At 43.4% G+C, this 15,491-nt stretch overlaps 1 protein-coding gene across 6 annotated transcripts in view; it reads right to left on the reverse strand.

Annotated features, from left to right (window-relative positions):
* Positions 1 to 15,491, reverse strand: part of shroom2a (shroom family member 2a) — a 249,094-nt gene that overhangs the window by 130,204 nt on the left and 103,399 nt on the right. For 4 of the 6 annotated variants that reach the window (XM_063051093.1, XM_063051091.1, XM_063051090.1 and 1 more), the window contains exon 2: positions 6,781 to 6,932. The exons of 1 other annotated variant lie outside the window; for it this stretch is intronic. In XM_063051093.1, coding sequence (XP_062907163.1) covers positions 6,781 to 6,932 — 152 coding nt within the window. Of the gene's footprint in view, positions 1 to 6,780; positions 6,933 to 15,491 lie in introns of those variants that run through there. One more of the 6 variants, XM_063051094.1, reaches the window with a different exon arrangement.

Genomic DNA, 15,491 nt, shown 5'->3' on the forward strand with positions numbered 1-15,491 from the left:
CAAAATTAGTATTTTTTTCTTATTGGTTATTCCATATACTGTAAAATACTGCTCACTCTATTCAGTATACAAAATCCAGTTATCTGTTATGCAATCAAACAGGTCAATCTTTCCAATGTAGCCAGCCATTTCTGCTATTTTTTAAAAATGATTATTATCGCCCGGTACTCAATGTTTATGACCCTGTGAAGTGCTCCATTTTCTGCCTTTTTGTTAACTCGACCGACTCGGACGCCTGTTTTCAAGCACATACTGCAATGTTTATTTTACTCAACCATTTCTTGCTGTGCATTTTTTAATGCAACTGTCTCACTGCACTTCAACAGATAGGCTGTCATCTAAAGTCAATATTAAAAATACTTCTTCAACACTGTTATGCTTTGTAACTCTAAAACATGAAACTAATCAAAATAAAAACAAGGAGCCAGGAGGTAACTTGTGTGTGTTCATTTTTACTTTAAGTGAAATGCACACGTATAACGTGGTAGCATAATGACATATGCCATTCACGTGCTTTTACATACAGCATAACCTGTAATGAAGCATTTAACTGAACAAGAATGGTTAATCAAACAAATATATACAGTATTGCTCAAATATCACAGAAATATTAAATACACAACAGTATCTACCAGAGGATCAAAGTTAAGAGGCAAAGCACAACACACTGATTCTACTTCATAAGGTGCAAATGCAAAATACTGCAGATGACAGAAATCTGAAATAAAGTCCAGGGAATGGTGAATATACTCAGCAAATCATACAGCATCTGAGAGAGAAACTGTTAACTCTTCAAATGGAAGGTCATCAACTTGAAACAAAATGTTGATTTTCTCCCCAAAGATATGGCCTAACCTGTTGACCATTTCCACCATTTTGTGTTTTTATTTTGACATAAAGTTCTACTCTATCAATCCCTCTCAGAAGACGTAATTATCTCAATTAAGCCACTTCCCCTTCAAACTCTTGTGCGTAGAGGTCAACCATGTTCTCCCTTTACTGTATATCCTTTGGGTACAGAGACTACATCTGCACACAGTACATATAATCTCATCTCAAACCTGAGCACAATCTCTGGAAGGTTTTCTTGCTGTTGCCTTACAATCTCCTTAAGGGCTGACACACCATTTGCTTGCCTACCTGCATGTTTACATTCTCACTCTCTCATGATCCAGCATACCCAGCCGCTCCCCCCCCCCCCCGCCATCCTTTGATATACCAACAACAGTTTCTCACCATTTGGAGAAACACGCCTTTTATTTCCACTCCATGTGACAGAGCATTTCGATCTTTCCTCCGATTATAACTGACCACCTCAGACCCACTGCCTTTCGCAGCTATGTGTGTATCGATATAGGAACAGCAGCTTGGAAAGTAGAGCCGTTCAGCCTGGGTTCAATCCTGACCCCAGGCGCTGTTCTGCATGCAGGATCCCTGTGGGTGTATGGGTTCCCCAGGTGCTCCCGTTCCCTCCCATGTCCCAGCGGCATGAGGGGTTGGCAGATTAATTGGCCCCAGTGTTGCACAAATGTGGTCGAAACTGAGGAGAGTCAGTGGGACTGCAGGGAAGATCGGAGACAGGGAAAGTTAGCGGGTGAACGGTAAAACGCCGTGAGCTACCACAGATTTGATGGCTTCCTTCCATGCCTTGTGGGAAAGATATAGATTCAATCCAGGACCCTTTCAGTCAAGTGATCAATACAAATTGTATAAGTTTAGTGAGCAGCACTAACAGCTCACCAGCAATAACCCATAAACTTGAAAATAAAATGTTAATTCCTGCAGATCAAACGTCTGTCCTTCCCCACTCTCACCTCATGATTTTCCTTAGCAACCCAGATACATGCCCCTTTCCACTGAAGAAGGTATCATATAAGTAGGAAGGGAAATTTAAAGATTTGAGCTATGCTGGGTTGAGGAAGGGTGAATATGTCGCCCCGGTTTGCACACAGACAAGTGGCATTGAGAAGTTTTAAACAAAATGCAAATAATTGCAAACTGTGACATTCCCACAATTTAAAGACACATTTCCTTATGAACTGAAGGAAACCATTCAGCCCATTCAGTTAGTGCTGGCTCTCAAAAGAATCCCATCAGTTCCCTACCCCCATTTATCTACTAAGCATATTCTAACTCCAGCCTGAGCCACCTACCTCTTGCCCAGTGGTAATTTACAACAGCCAGTTAACCTGCCAGCACACCTTTGGGATATGCAAGGAGACCCGAGCACTCCAAAGAAAACTGCACTGTCCCAGAAGAAAACAAGCAAACTCCACACATATTGGCGGAGATCAGGATCGAACCTCAGTCACTGGTGAAGTAGCAGCACTACCTGTGTCCCACTGCCCTTGATTGGCTCTTGATCCAGGAAAGTATTTTCTTGAACAAACACAGTAGTGTTTAGTAATAATGTTCTTGGATGAGCTAGCCCAGTTGTTCAATCTCTCATGTCCCTGACCTTTCATCTTTCTCAAAGTTATCTAGCTGGCCCAACTCCTCCCAAAGACTCCCCCTTCTCCATTTCATCTCCCCCAAGCCTCTTCCCACGTGCTCCAAGCTCCTTTCAAACTGACAGTCATGAGAGCTCAGGGCCAGGAACCACAATGTTACGTCACCATTACGTCAGTGCAGCACTCCCACGGTGAAGTTCAGTCACCTGACTATGACAACAGCGCGCTTTGCCCACACTCAGATACTTGGTTTCGGCACAGCCATCTCCCCTGCTACTTCGTTTTGCACAATGCATCACGTGCCATGGGGATACTGCCTTCCCATCACACCTATTTTATTTAGAACCTATTTTGAAAAGAACATTGCCTCGACGAATATATTTTCCAACACTTTGCATGGTTTAAACTCCCCGTTTCCATGTTTTTCAGCCTTCATGTCATTCTTGGCAATGAAAGTCACTGCAATTTTGGTCATTAGACACCACCATCCTGCCCAATAACATCTCCACCCAGTTTAGTGACAGGAGCCCCTTAAGACAGCCTATCCTTGGTCCCACAGCCCATCAATTCTTCTCCTTCATAACAATCAGCTCCCAGTTTGACTCGCCCCAGCCTCAATAGCCCCCCAAAGGGGAAGGAAGTAACAGGTTTATTTGGCCTCTGTGCAATAAATTACTTCCCAACATCACCTGGAGCAGGTTTGTCCTAATATTCAGCATCTGCCTCCTGCTGCACTAAGGGTGCTATCTTTCAAAGCTCCACCAGCTCTTTGACATAAAGATTTCACTTGGATAACCCCCCAGATGAAAAATGTCAACTTGAAACATCAACTGTCCACTTCTCTCCATAGATGCTGCCTGACCCTCTAAGTATCTCCAGTACCTTCTGTATTAACTCTTCAGTTGATAACCTAAACACGAGGAAATCTGCAGATACTGGACATTCAAGCAACAGACACAAAATGCTGGTGAACGCAGCGGGTCAGGCAGTATCTCTATGAAGAGGTACAGTCGACATTTCTGGCCGAGACCCTTCGTCAGGACTAACTGAAAGAAGAGCTAGCAAGAGATTTGAAAGTGGGAGGGGGAGGGGGAGATCCAAAATGATAGGAGAAGACAGGAGGGGGAGGGATGGAGCCAAGAGCTGGAGGCCTAAGGAGAAAGAAAGGGGGAGGGGAGCATCAGAGGAAGATACAGTGAGAGGGACAGAGGGAGAAAAAAGAGAGAAAGAAGGGGGGGGGGAATAATTAATAAATAAATAAATAAGAGACAGGTTAAGAAGGGAAGGAGGGTCATTAACAGAAATTAGAGAAGTCAATGTTCATGCCATCAGGTTGGAGGCTACCCAGATGGAATATAAGGTGTTGTTCCTCCAACCTGAGTGTGGCTTCATCTTTACAGTAGAGGAGGCCGTGGATAGACATGTCAGAACGGGAATGGGGCGTGGAATTAAAATGTGTGGCCACTGGGAGATCGTGCTTTCTCTGGTGGATAGAGCGTAGGTGTTCAGTGAAACGGTCTCCCAGTCTATATATAACCTATATAGGTTTCTGATTGTTACTGAATTGTACAGGTAGAGGTTTCCTGTTTGCTAATTAGATATTTCCTACATTCCAACTGTGATCACATTACTCTAGTGCACCGTTGAATATCAAACACTTTGGACTTGTGAGAATGTGAAAGGCACAAATCCCTCTTTTTCCTTCTACTTTCCACAAGGTATTTAACCCTCTCTAGAGTACATCTCTTTGAAAAGCACATGCTCACCATTCGATCCTCAAGTAAGGTTCTGAAACACATTTGTCATCAGATGATTGTGGACATTTCAAGAATCATCAAACATGATAAATTATTGGGAAATGTCCTTCCTCAACACAAAGAATTGAGATCGAGTCAAAATCCAGAGCAAAGCATTGTACTGGAGTGCATAAAATCACTGGGTATTATGTAGCCCGTAAAATAACGGGTTCAAAATGACAGTATCATCAGTATCAAGCTGCAGTTCACACTGCTGTTCATCAAGTGAGGACAATGGGTGGGAAAATAATTGTTGACATACAAAGGGACTGGTAGCAAGGTTGATGTTTATTGGCCATGTCTAGTTAACCTTAGGTGGTGGCAAGCCATCTTTGTGAATATGTGGTTCACTTTAGATGTTCCCATAGAAATTCTATTCTAATCCAGTCACAATCATGGATCAAGGGAAAATTCCGATCATGATGAGAGTGCACCTAATAATTCCACCCTCTGCAGATCTGCAATGCCTTTTCCAAATAGCTTCACTGCATAGTTCGCAATGTGAAACCCAAACTGAAAACTGTTCCCTCCCGTAACACAATATCAAGCACTTCATTTAGAATCTATTCCACATTAATAACAGTACACGGCATATTGTCCATGAATGATTTACAAGAAGGCCCATAACAAAGCAGGGCCTTTCAAAACAATCCCCAGAAAGAAAGGAAGACTGGAAACCAACACCTCAGCATTCCACTGAACCTGTACAATAAGCTGTGGGGACTGGATCCATTACCAACCACAAATTGAGGCATGTACTTGCATTAGTGTGGTACCATCTCAGCCTCAAACATGACTGAGCATCATATGGCCAACGACAAGGTCTTTTACCAGCACTGTGATGTTGAAGGCAGGTCAATGCTCAGTCCACAAACAACATGGCAACAGCTGGGTCTTTCATTCAATGATGTCTAGCCAGCAATAAACTGTGACCTTGAATCAAGGGAAACACCCTACTCTTCGTCAAATAGTTATCATGAAATGGTTTAATCCCAACATTACATCTAAAATGTGGAATGTCGATCAATACAACAGTCCCTCAGTAATGTCCAGGAACTGCCAGTCTAAACCACGTACTCAAGTCTCTAGAGTCAGACTTGGACCAATGATTTCTTCTTTATTAGTAGGAACTTAAATTTCCCATGAGGCTATGTTGAAGCAGCACTGGATGTAATTCTCAATGCTTACCTCTGTCCTCATTACTAAAATACATTACCTAGTCTCCAACACGTTTTTGTTATGGGTGCTTAGTGAGTACATGTGAGTCTCTGTGATTCCCACTTTATAAGGTTCTCCTTACCTCAGAAGTACTTCCTTGGCTGTAAGGTGCTTGGAACATCCAGAAAAAAAAAACCCATTATAAAAACAACACACACAAAATGCTGGTGGAACGCAGCAGGCCAGGCAGCATCTATAGGAAGAAGTACAATTGACATTTCAGGCTGAGACTCTTCGTCAGGACTCAGCCCGAAACGTCGACTGTATCTCTTCCTATAGATGCTGCCTGGCCTGCTGCGTTCCACCAGCATCTTGAGTACGTTGCTTGAATTTCCAGCATCTGCAGACTTCCTTGTGTTAACATTTTAAAAACAAGGCCTTTTGCCTCAGCAGCATGTTGTGTAAAACAAAATCATTCATCTCCTCTCCTCTCTGGTTCTTTTTCCAACTATCTTAAATTGCTGCTAGGTTTCCTACCCAAAAATCCATCTGAGAAGATGTTTCTGCTTAATCAAAACATTGAGTGGTTTGTTATGTCTCCCCTCTCACTGTTAAATGGGGACACCTCTTTTTCCCTTATTAGGGGGAGGGAGGGGGAGAGAGAGAGAGAGATTGTGGTATGTTGAATTACAGGCTGAATGAGTAGTCTTTGGGGCACTGCAAGTCTGTATCTTTTTTGATACTTGCTGCATGCTTGAGTGCTCAGTGGAGAGTGCTGATGCTTTTTTGCTGGTGGGGGTGGCAAAGGGGGGTTGTTGCCTTGCTGCTGTTCGTGTGTGGGAGGGGGGAGCTGTGGGGGAGGGCTTTAGGGTTTTAATGTTTAGCTATCATTCATTCTTTGGGGCACTCCTCTGTTTTCATGGATGTTTGTGAAGGAATTTCAGGATATATTGTATACATTTCTCTAACATTAAAGGTACCAATTGAAACCTATAATTATTATATCTCTTTAAACAAAATCCCCTGCTCCTTCCTCATTTTAAAGAAAGCCATTACTATCTTCTACAAATGTTTCACACCATATTGTGGGATGGATTTTCCTGTTCCATTTTCCATAATGTCAATTTCTCACCAAAAAGGAATTAAATTTGTTTCAGAGTTATATTTGTGACAGAGTTTAAACCGCCAGTCTCAAATTCAAAAACTACTTTCAAGACTCAAAGACTGCCTAGAGTTTTGGAACCATTAAAATTGCCTTTCCACCTGGTGATTGGTTCCAGCAGTTTTTACTTTGAACTCATCTCCCGCCTCAGCAGCAAGGACCGCAGAAAGTGAGCAGTGAACGTCATTCCCCTGAGCTCTGTTTCATGCCTCACCTCCTCACCACCATCTTCAGTGCCCGGTGCGATCCTTTCACAAGGCAAATGGCCTCTTGCCTGAAGCCAGTCAGGACTACGTCGTTGATGCTGACCAACTCATCTCCGACCTGAAGCTTCCCTGCAGCAGCCGCTTTGCTTCCTTCTTCAATCTGTGACGACATTAAAGACAGAGAATGAGCAAGCTAAGAATTTTACCTCTCCTCAAACCAGTTTGCTTGTCCAAAACTAGAAATCCACTTCCTGGTGGGCAATTCTCAGTATGGAATTGGATCATAAGCTACTCTTGCTGAGGCTCCACTACCGAATGAGCAGGGCAGAAGAGCCATCAACAGCCTGACTCATTTGGAAAGAGCTTCGTGCTGGCCTTCTCCCCTCTCCCTCCCTCAGACTGGAAACACAGCAAGTCTGAATTTGTGACCAATATGTATAATGCAAGACCGACGTCCTCATCAGAAGCTGTATCAACACCTTCAGCTACAAGGAAAATCAGCAACAGGAAAACGATGTGTTAACATGTCAGCCCCACACTGATTGAACAAAGAAAACGCAGCACCTTCCATTCTATCAAGAACAAAGCCAATATATTGAATATTGAATATATTGGATATTACCATGATTTGTTATGGATAGTTTGAGACTGGGGGATTTATTTAGAAATACAAGTCCAAACATCCTTTCTCGTTTGCAGCTTCTTCCTGGTGTCTGTCAGTGCAATCAAAGTGCAAACTGATGAGTGTGTGCAGTTGTATATCCGCCATTCCTGACACAAGGTGTGACAAAGCACTTTACAAGCAGTGAAGTAGCCTTTAGAGCGCTGTTGGCTGTGTAATAAATGCAACAGAGGTGGAATTTTCAACTGGGAAGGCAGAACCAGCATCTTCTGCTGCAACAGTTCATGCAGTAAATTTCAGATCCAGCCACTATGTTGGAAATGGGACAAATCATTGCAGCACAGCAGGGTCCCACAAACTGCCATGAGAAAAGGAAATGGGTAACCTGTTTCACCAATAGCGGCTGTGAAATATCATTCAGAAAGCTCTTCTCCATGGGAGAGCAGATGGTGCAGAATCAAGCATCCATGTGATGGAAGGTACAATGGAAACACAGCACAGCGTTCCTCAGAACTGTACAGACACATCAGGGAGGACTCTCAGATAACACTGAGAAGACCATTATTTGCCTCTAGGCCAAAACAGATGGTTTGCTCATTGCTGTGTTAGTACTGTAGAACTTTACAGTCTGCAGAATGCTACAGTGTGCATTTAGAGTGTGCATTTCCCATATGACTGTCAACTCTGCAAGCTAAGGTTTCATTGGATTTAAAGAGTTCAGTGACTCCCTCATTAAATGAAAGCTCAAAGTACATTTATTATCAAAGTATACTTTATACAACTTTGAGACTTGTCTCATGATGGGCAGCCACAAAAAAAAAACCCAATAGAACCCATTAAAACTAAAGAAGATCGTCAAACACCCAAAGTGTAGAGAGAGAAAAAACAAATCATGCAAAGGGGATAATACACAAACAGAGCTTCTACCGTTTTGCTCTGTAAATATGGTGACAGACATCAGGAGGAAGGTAATAATTTACATTATTTTCCCAAGTCCAACAGTATCAAGCAAGTGGAGAGATGAGCCTGCATCATCCCCATTATAAAGTCATACAGCACTAAAACAGGCCCTTCAGCCCATCGAGTCTGTACCGACAATCAACAGCCCCTTTATCATCAATTTGGGCCTGTGAGGTAGCAGCTCTACCAGCCATACTGCTGTGCTGCTCTTTCTGCCGGTCCTTCCTCAAACAGCAAACCACCATCCTTGAATCCAGCCTACGAATCACTGCTGCACGCTTTCTACAGCAATTATATTGTTTTTCCAAGAATAAGACTGGTCCCTTATCCAAGTTCCAGCCACTCCAACTAGTTGGAACCTCTCAACCTTTCACCTACTTCAGCTCTCCAGTTCCCTGGGAAGCACAAGGTCCGAGACAGACACAAGTGCTGGATGTCTACTAAACCTTCCGCAGCCTCTGGAAAACATCTCCAAGTAATTAAGACTCATAAATTGTTTAAACAGCAACTTGTCAACAATGTTCAAAGAATCAAAGGAATTTTACAACAGAGCAAAGGTATCTTGTCTCTGCTGGTCATAGAAAGTGTGGAGCCTCATCCTAGCATTATACCAACTGTGCAGGTCATGGCTCTTCAAGTAGAAATCTGGGCACTCATCAACTGTGGTGAGTGTTCCTACCAATACTAGCCTTCAGACCAACAGTTCCAGACCTCCACTATCTTCAATATGAAGGATTGCCTTTCCTTGTCTGCCCTGTTATTGTTATTCCACAATGTTATTCCAGCGGAGGAACAAAGGGATCTGGAATTTCAGATCTGAAAGTGGCGTCACAGGTAGACAGGGTTGTAAAGAAAGCTTTTGGCATCCTGGCATTCATAAATCAAAGTATTGAGTATAGGAGTTGGGATGTTATGATGAGGTTGCATAAGACATTGGTGAGGCCAAATTTGGAGTATTGTGTGCATTTCTGGTCACCTAACTATAGGAGGGATATCAGTAAGATTGAAAGAGTGCAGAGAAGATTTACTACGATGTTGCCGGGTCTTCAGGAGTTGAGTTACAGGGAAAGATTGAACAGGTTAGGACTTTACTCCTTGGAACGTAGAAGAATGAGTGGAGATTTGATAGAGGTTTACAAAATTATGAGGGGTACAGACAATAAATGTGAATAGGCTCTTTCCACTTAGATTAGGAGAGATAAATACAAGAGAAAATGCCTTTAAAGTGAAAGGGGAAAGGTTTATGGGGAACATTAGGGGGAACTTCTTCACTCAGAGAGTGGTGGTAGTGTGGAACGAGCTGCCACCTGACGTGGTAAATGCGGGCTCAGTCTTAAGTTTTAAGAATAAATTGGATAGATACATGGATGGGAGAGGTCTGGAGGGTTATGGACTGGGTGCAGGTCAATGGGACGAGCAGAATAAAGTTTCAGCACAGACTAGAAGGGCCGAATGGCCTGTTTTCTGTTCTATGGTTCTGTGGTTCTATTGTGACACATTGGGTGGCAACCTTGCTGTTTCTTTAGCACTTAACTTTTGTTTTATGAGGCCGTTGCTACTTCGAAGCTCAACCCAGCCCAGATGGAAAGCGTGCAAGCAGCCGGCCGGATTCCAACCCAGGACCACTTGCCTTGAAGTCCAGTGCGGGTGACACTACACCACCGACCGGCTAATATCTGCCTTGTAAATCTCTAACAATTATTTGAACCCCACCCTTTTATTTTTGACCCTTTATTAGAACTGAGAGAATTAGTCCAATCACAGAACTATCTTGCTCGTCTCAACTACCTAAGCTAACTTGTTCCTCTGTTTCCCAGATCTGATGAAAGGTCCTAGCATTAACTCGTTCTCTCTCCACAGATGCGGTCTGACCCATAAAGTATTTTCACCACATTCTGTTGCTATTCGAGGCCTTCTTCAATGTTGTGAAAAAATATAAGCAAAAAAAAAAATCACGAGGTTAAGGCTGCGAGTTGAACTGAGGGCAGCGGTGGAAAGACATCTTTGAGGAGACTCTGCATTCCTAATGGTTATGGGCAAAGAACCAGAGTGGACATTTACATCCATGAATTAGATACCTACTAATAGGCTCGGAAAAGAAGAAAAAAACAGGAAGGATTTGGTTAAATTGGAGTCTGGAGAATTTGATTCAATATTGTATGTTCAAATCAAATTAGCTAAGACATGAGGAAGAAAAAAAAATTCATGTTTCATAAAGGCTGAAGGGCAGAAATAAAGTTTTAAACAGAAGTGCTATTGACTACTAATGAATGATTTGGTTTCACAGGTTATTCTTTGTAACTAATAACCAGTGTCCTCAAAGAACCACTTCCTTTACTACAAACTTTTCCAACGGGATAGCAGCTAATTCCCTGTACAAAGTGGAATCAAACCCTAATTGAAGAGGCCAACTTCATAACCAGATATTTTCAAGGCTTAAGAGAATCACTGCTATAGCTGAGAAGACAGTTTAGGTCACTGGATGGTGGGGTTGGAAGAGGTGCATCTCATGCAGTTGTGAGAAAGGGAATGGTTAGTAGACAAGGAAGAGAGGATCAGCGGTTCATGAGGGAATGGGGGAAGATGCATATGACAGTGAAACTTATGACAAGCCTACTTTGTGCTACTTTCTCGAAAATTGCCATAAGCATTGCTTTCAAAAAGGTGCCTTTTCTGATAGTGCTGCATGGGAGCAGCAAGAAGGGACTACACCATGGAGTCCACCCATGGAAATCTCCTCCTCCCCTAACATCGCAGCACCTCCCCAAGATCCATCGCACACAGGCTGGTGGATCTCTCAGCCCCAGAGGATTGCGGAGGCAACATGATCGCGAATATTTGAAGATATAGTTTTGGGGAACTAGCATAAAAGAGGAGTTAAGACCTGGGTCAGATCAACTATGACCATTTGGAATGATGGGGCAGGCTTGAGGGGGTAAGTGGGCTACTCCTGTTCCTCAAGTTCTCATCTCATGGAAGGTCACAATGGTAAATTATTGTCATATGTACTGAGATAGAGTGAAAAGCTTTTGTCTGCATCCCATTCAGACATCATTCCACACATAAGCATTTCGAGGTAGTACAAAAGGGCGAAAAAAACCAGAATGCCGGGTATAGTGTTATAGTTACAGAGAAAATACAGAGTAGCCAGACTAATGAAGTGCAATGGCAACTACTGGGCAACCGATGAGATCAGGAGATCATCACTGTTGTAAGACAGATCCACTCAAGAGTCTTAGAACAACAGGGTAGAGGCTATCTTTGAGCTTGGTGGGTGTGTAGCCTTCTTGCATCTTCCTCCTGTTGGAGGAGGTGGGGGAGCAGAACACATACAACGTAGAATTGCAGCAAGCAAAATTCCTGCTGTTGCACCGGAATCAGGTTTCATATCACCAGCGTATGTTGTAAAATTCGTCGTCTTTACGGCAGAAGTACAATGCAATACAACATAATAAAGAAAAAAACATGAATTACAGTAAATATACGTATAAAATTAAAACAAGTGAGTAGTGCAAGAATATTTTTAAAGAGAATTAGAAGTAATTCTAATTCTCTTCCAGCCTCAGAGACATGAAGGGTCCATCTCCTGAGCTGTCTTTGCCCCTCACTACCCCAACTGATTTTTCAGGACCTGGCAGCACCTTCTCCCCATCCCTAATCGTGCTTAGCAAGATGACAGCAAGCTAGATTCTTGGACTCCTGAAGTCCTCACAGTGAAGGTACTCCCACAGCACTGTTGGGTGGAACGTTACAAGGCGTCGACCCAACAACAATCAACAACTGTATTTCCAGGTCAAGATGGTGTGTCACTGGGAGGGTTACCCGTGTGTTTCTGTCGTTGCCCATGGTGGAGGTAGCAGTTTTGGGAGGTGCTGTCAGCGTCACCCTTCAGTGCCACTTGGAACTGACGCACGCTGTAGCCACTCAGCACTGGTGCTTGGGGGAGGGGGAGGGCAGTGCCACCCTGTCGAGTGGGAGGGGAGGGGAGTGTCACCCTGCCGAGTGAGCGGAGTGCCGCCGAGGGAGTTGATAACACTGATAACAACAGCTTTCATCACTTAGCTAATGTTTGAAAGTAATTGGGTGAAATTTACTTTATTGGAGCTTGTGTTTGACAGACATCCCTGGGCAATTTTCCATATCGTCATCTAACTATACTGAAACAACCTGGCTGGAGGCACTGCTAATTCTGTAGCACGGTTTCTCGTTCTGCAGCTTACCAATTTTTATCAATATTCCAGAGAAAGCATCCTATCGGGATGCAGAACAGCGACAACCGCTCTGCGTGTGGCCGTAAGAGACTGCACAGAATTGTGGATCCAGCTCACCACGTCACGGGAACCAGCCTCCCCTCGGTAGACTCCCTCTGTACTTTTTGCTGTGTTAGTAAAGCAGCCAGCATCAAATTCTCCCTTCTCCGCTCTCCTATCGAGCGGAAGATATAAAAGCCTGGAAGTACTTACCACCAGACTCAAGGACAGCTGACATCTCACTATTGTGAACACACTTCTTGTACAGTAACAATGAACTCTTGACCTCACAATCTACGGTATCTCATCATGACCTTTACCTGCAATGTACTTTCTTATTCCACTGTTATTGTTTTACATTGTTCTACCTCAATGCACCATATGACCTGTATGAACAGTTTGCAAGAAAGCTTTTCTCTGTATCTTACTACATTCACAATTACAAAACCAATACCAAGATCCCAGAAGGAGGCACTTCGGCGGAAAAATTTGCCAAGGACCATCATAGTCATGGAAAGACCACAATTGCCCACGCCATACGACACGGCCTAACGAATGAACGAACTATACTGAAACAGAGATGTTGCATGGTCCCAGAGCCTTTGCTATATCTTCATGTACTTTCAATACATGTTAGTAGGGAAGTGGTGAAGGGATTGAAGGCAGATAAATCCCCAGGGCCAGATGGTCTGCATCCCAGAGTGCTTAAGGAAGTAGCACAAGAAATTGTGGATGCATTAGTGACAATTTTTCAAAATTCTTTAGATTCTGGATTAGTTCCTGAGGATTGGAGGGTGGCTATTGTAACCCCGCTTTTTAAAAAAGGAGGGAGAGAGAAACCGGGGAATTATAGACCGGTTAGCCTAACGTCGGTGGTGGGGAAAATGCTAGAGTCAGTTATCAAAGATGTGGTAACAGCACATTTGGAAAGCAGTGAAATCATTAAAGTCAGCATGGATTTGTGAAAGGAGAATCATATCTGACGAATCTCATAGAATTTTTTGAGGATGTAACTAGTAGAGTGGATAGGGGAGAACCAGTGGATGTGGTATATTTGGATTTTCAAAAGGCTTTTGACAAGGTCCCACACAGGAGATTAGTGTGCAAACTTAAAGCACACGGTATTGGGGGTAAGGTATTGGTGTGGGTGGAGAATTGGTTGGCAGACAGGAAGCAAAGAGTGGGAATAAACGGGACCTTTTCAGAATGGCAGGCAGTGACGAGTGGGGTACCGCAAGGCTCAGTGCTGGGACCCCAGTTGTTTACAATATATATTAATGATTTAGATGAGGGAATTAAATGCAGCATCTCCAAGTTTGCGGATGACACAAAGCTGGGCGGCAGTGTTAGCTGTGAGGAGGATGCTAAGAGGATGCAGGGTGACTTGGATAGGTTAGGTGAGTGGGCAAATTCATGGCAGATGCAATTTAATGTGGATAAATGTGAGGTTATCCACTTTAGTGGCAAGAACAGGAAAACAGATTATTATCTGAATGATGGCGGATTAGGAAAAGGGGAGGTGCAACAAGACCTGGATGTCATTGTACACCAGTCATTGAAAGTGGGCATGCAGGTACAGCAGGTGGTGAAAAAGGCAAATGGTATGCTGGCATTCATAGCAAGAGGATTCGAGTACAGGAGCAGGGAGGTACTACTGCAGTTGTACAAGGCCTTGGTGAGACCACACCTAGAGTATTGTGTGCAGTTTTGGTCCCCTAATCTGAGGAAAGACATTCTTGCCATACAGGGAGTACAAAGAAGGTTCACCAGATTGATTCCTGGGATGGCAGGACTTTCATGTGATGAAAGACTGGATCGACTAGGCTTATACTCATTGGAATTTAGAAGATTGAGGGAGGATCTTATTGAAACGTATAAAATCCTAAAGGGATTGGACAGGCTAGATACAGGAAGATTGTTCCCGATGTTGGGAAAGTCCAGAATGAGGGGTCACAGTTTGAGAATAAAGGGGAAACCTTTTAGGACCGAGATAAGGAAAAACTTCTTCACACAGAGAGTGGTGAATCTGTGGAACTCTCTGCCACAGGAAACAGTTGAGGCCAGTTCATTGGCTATATTTAAGAGGGAGTTAGATAAAGCCCTTGTGACTAAAGGGATCGGGGGGTATGGAGGGAAGGCAGGTACAGGGTTCTGAGTTGGATGATCAGCCATGATCGTACTGAATGGCGGTGCAGGCTTGAAGGGCCAAATGGCCTACTCCTGCACCTATTTTCTATGTTTCTATGTATATCAAGTGCTCCCAACCATTCCTTGTACTCTTACGGCGTGAATCAAGTTGGCTGTGGAGTGGAATCGGTGATGGTAGGGATCTTAGGAGGAAGCTGAGATAGGTCACTTATTTTACACTGTTCACTGAACGTGACTACCAATACTTCCATCTTTCCTCTGCAGTCTCAGGCAGCACGCTACCACCATCAAGCTTGGAGGATGTTCATGGAGCTTCTTCCTCCCATTTATTGTCCAGTATCATCTACGACCAAGTCTGCAGAGGTGTAAGCTGATGCGTTGATTAACAGGTCACTTAGCTGTCCAATGTTGCTTTTGCTGTTCAGCACCCATGAAGTATCACATTCCTCAGTATCCAAGGTAAATAAACTGCTATAAACCCAACAAAGTTAAGTTTCATAACATCATTTGCCATTTGAAGTGAGTTACATACTTTTATCCAGCTTTCCATGAATAAATACTCATTTCTGAAAGATCTGGCTCCAACTTTTAGACAATACTCTCCAGGTCAATGTTTCCTTTCTAGGTCTGGAGCCCTGATCAACTCTCAGTTCACTAGGTGTGGAATAAGCTGGGCTTCGCATACCTTCAACATAACCTGCAGTCACTTTCAGTCTCGCCGTCTGGAACACATTCTCTG

The sequence above is a fragment of the Mobula hypostoma genome, chromosome 6 (genome assembly GCF_963921235.1).
Source record: "Mobula hypostoma chromosome 6, sMobHyp1.1, whole genome shotgun sequence".
NCBI lineage: Eukaryota > Metazoa > Chordata > Chondrichthyes > Myliobatiformes > Myliobatidae > Mobula > Mobula hypostoma.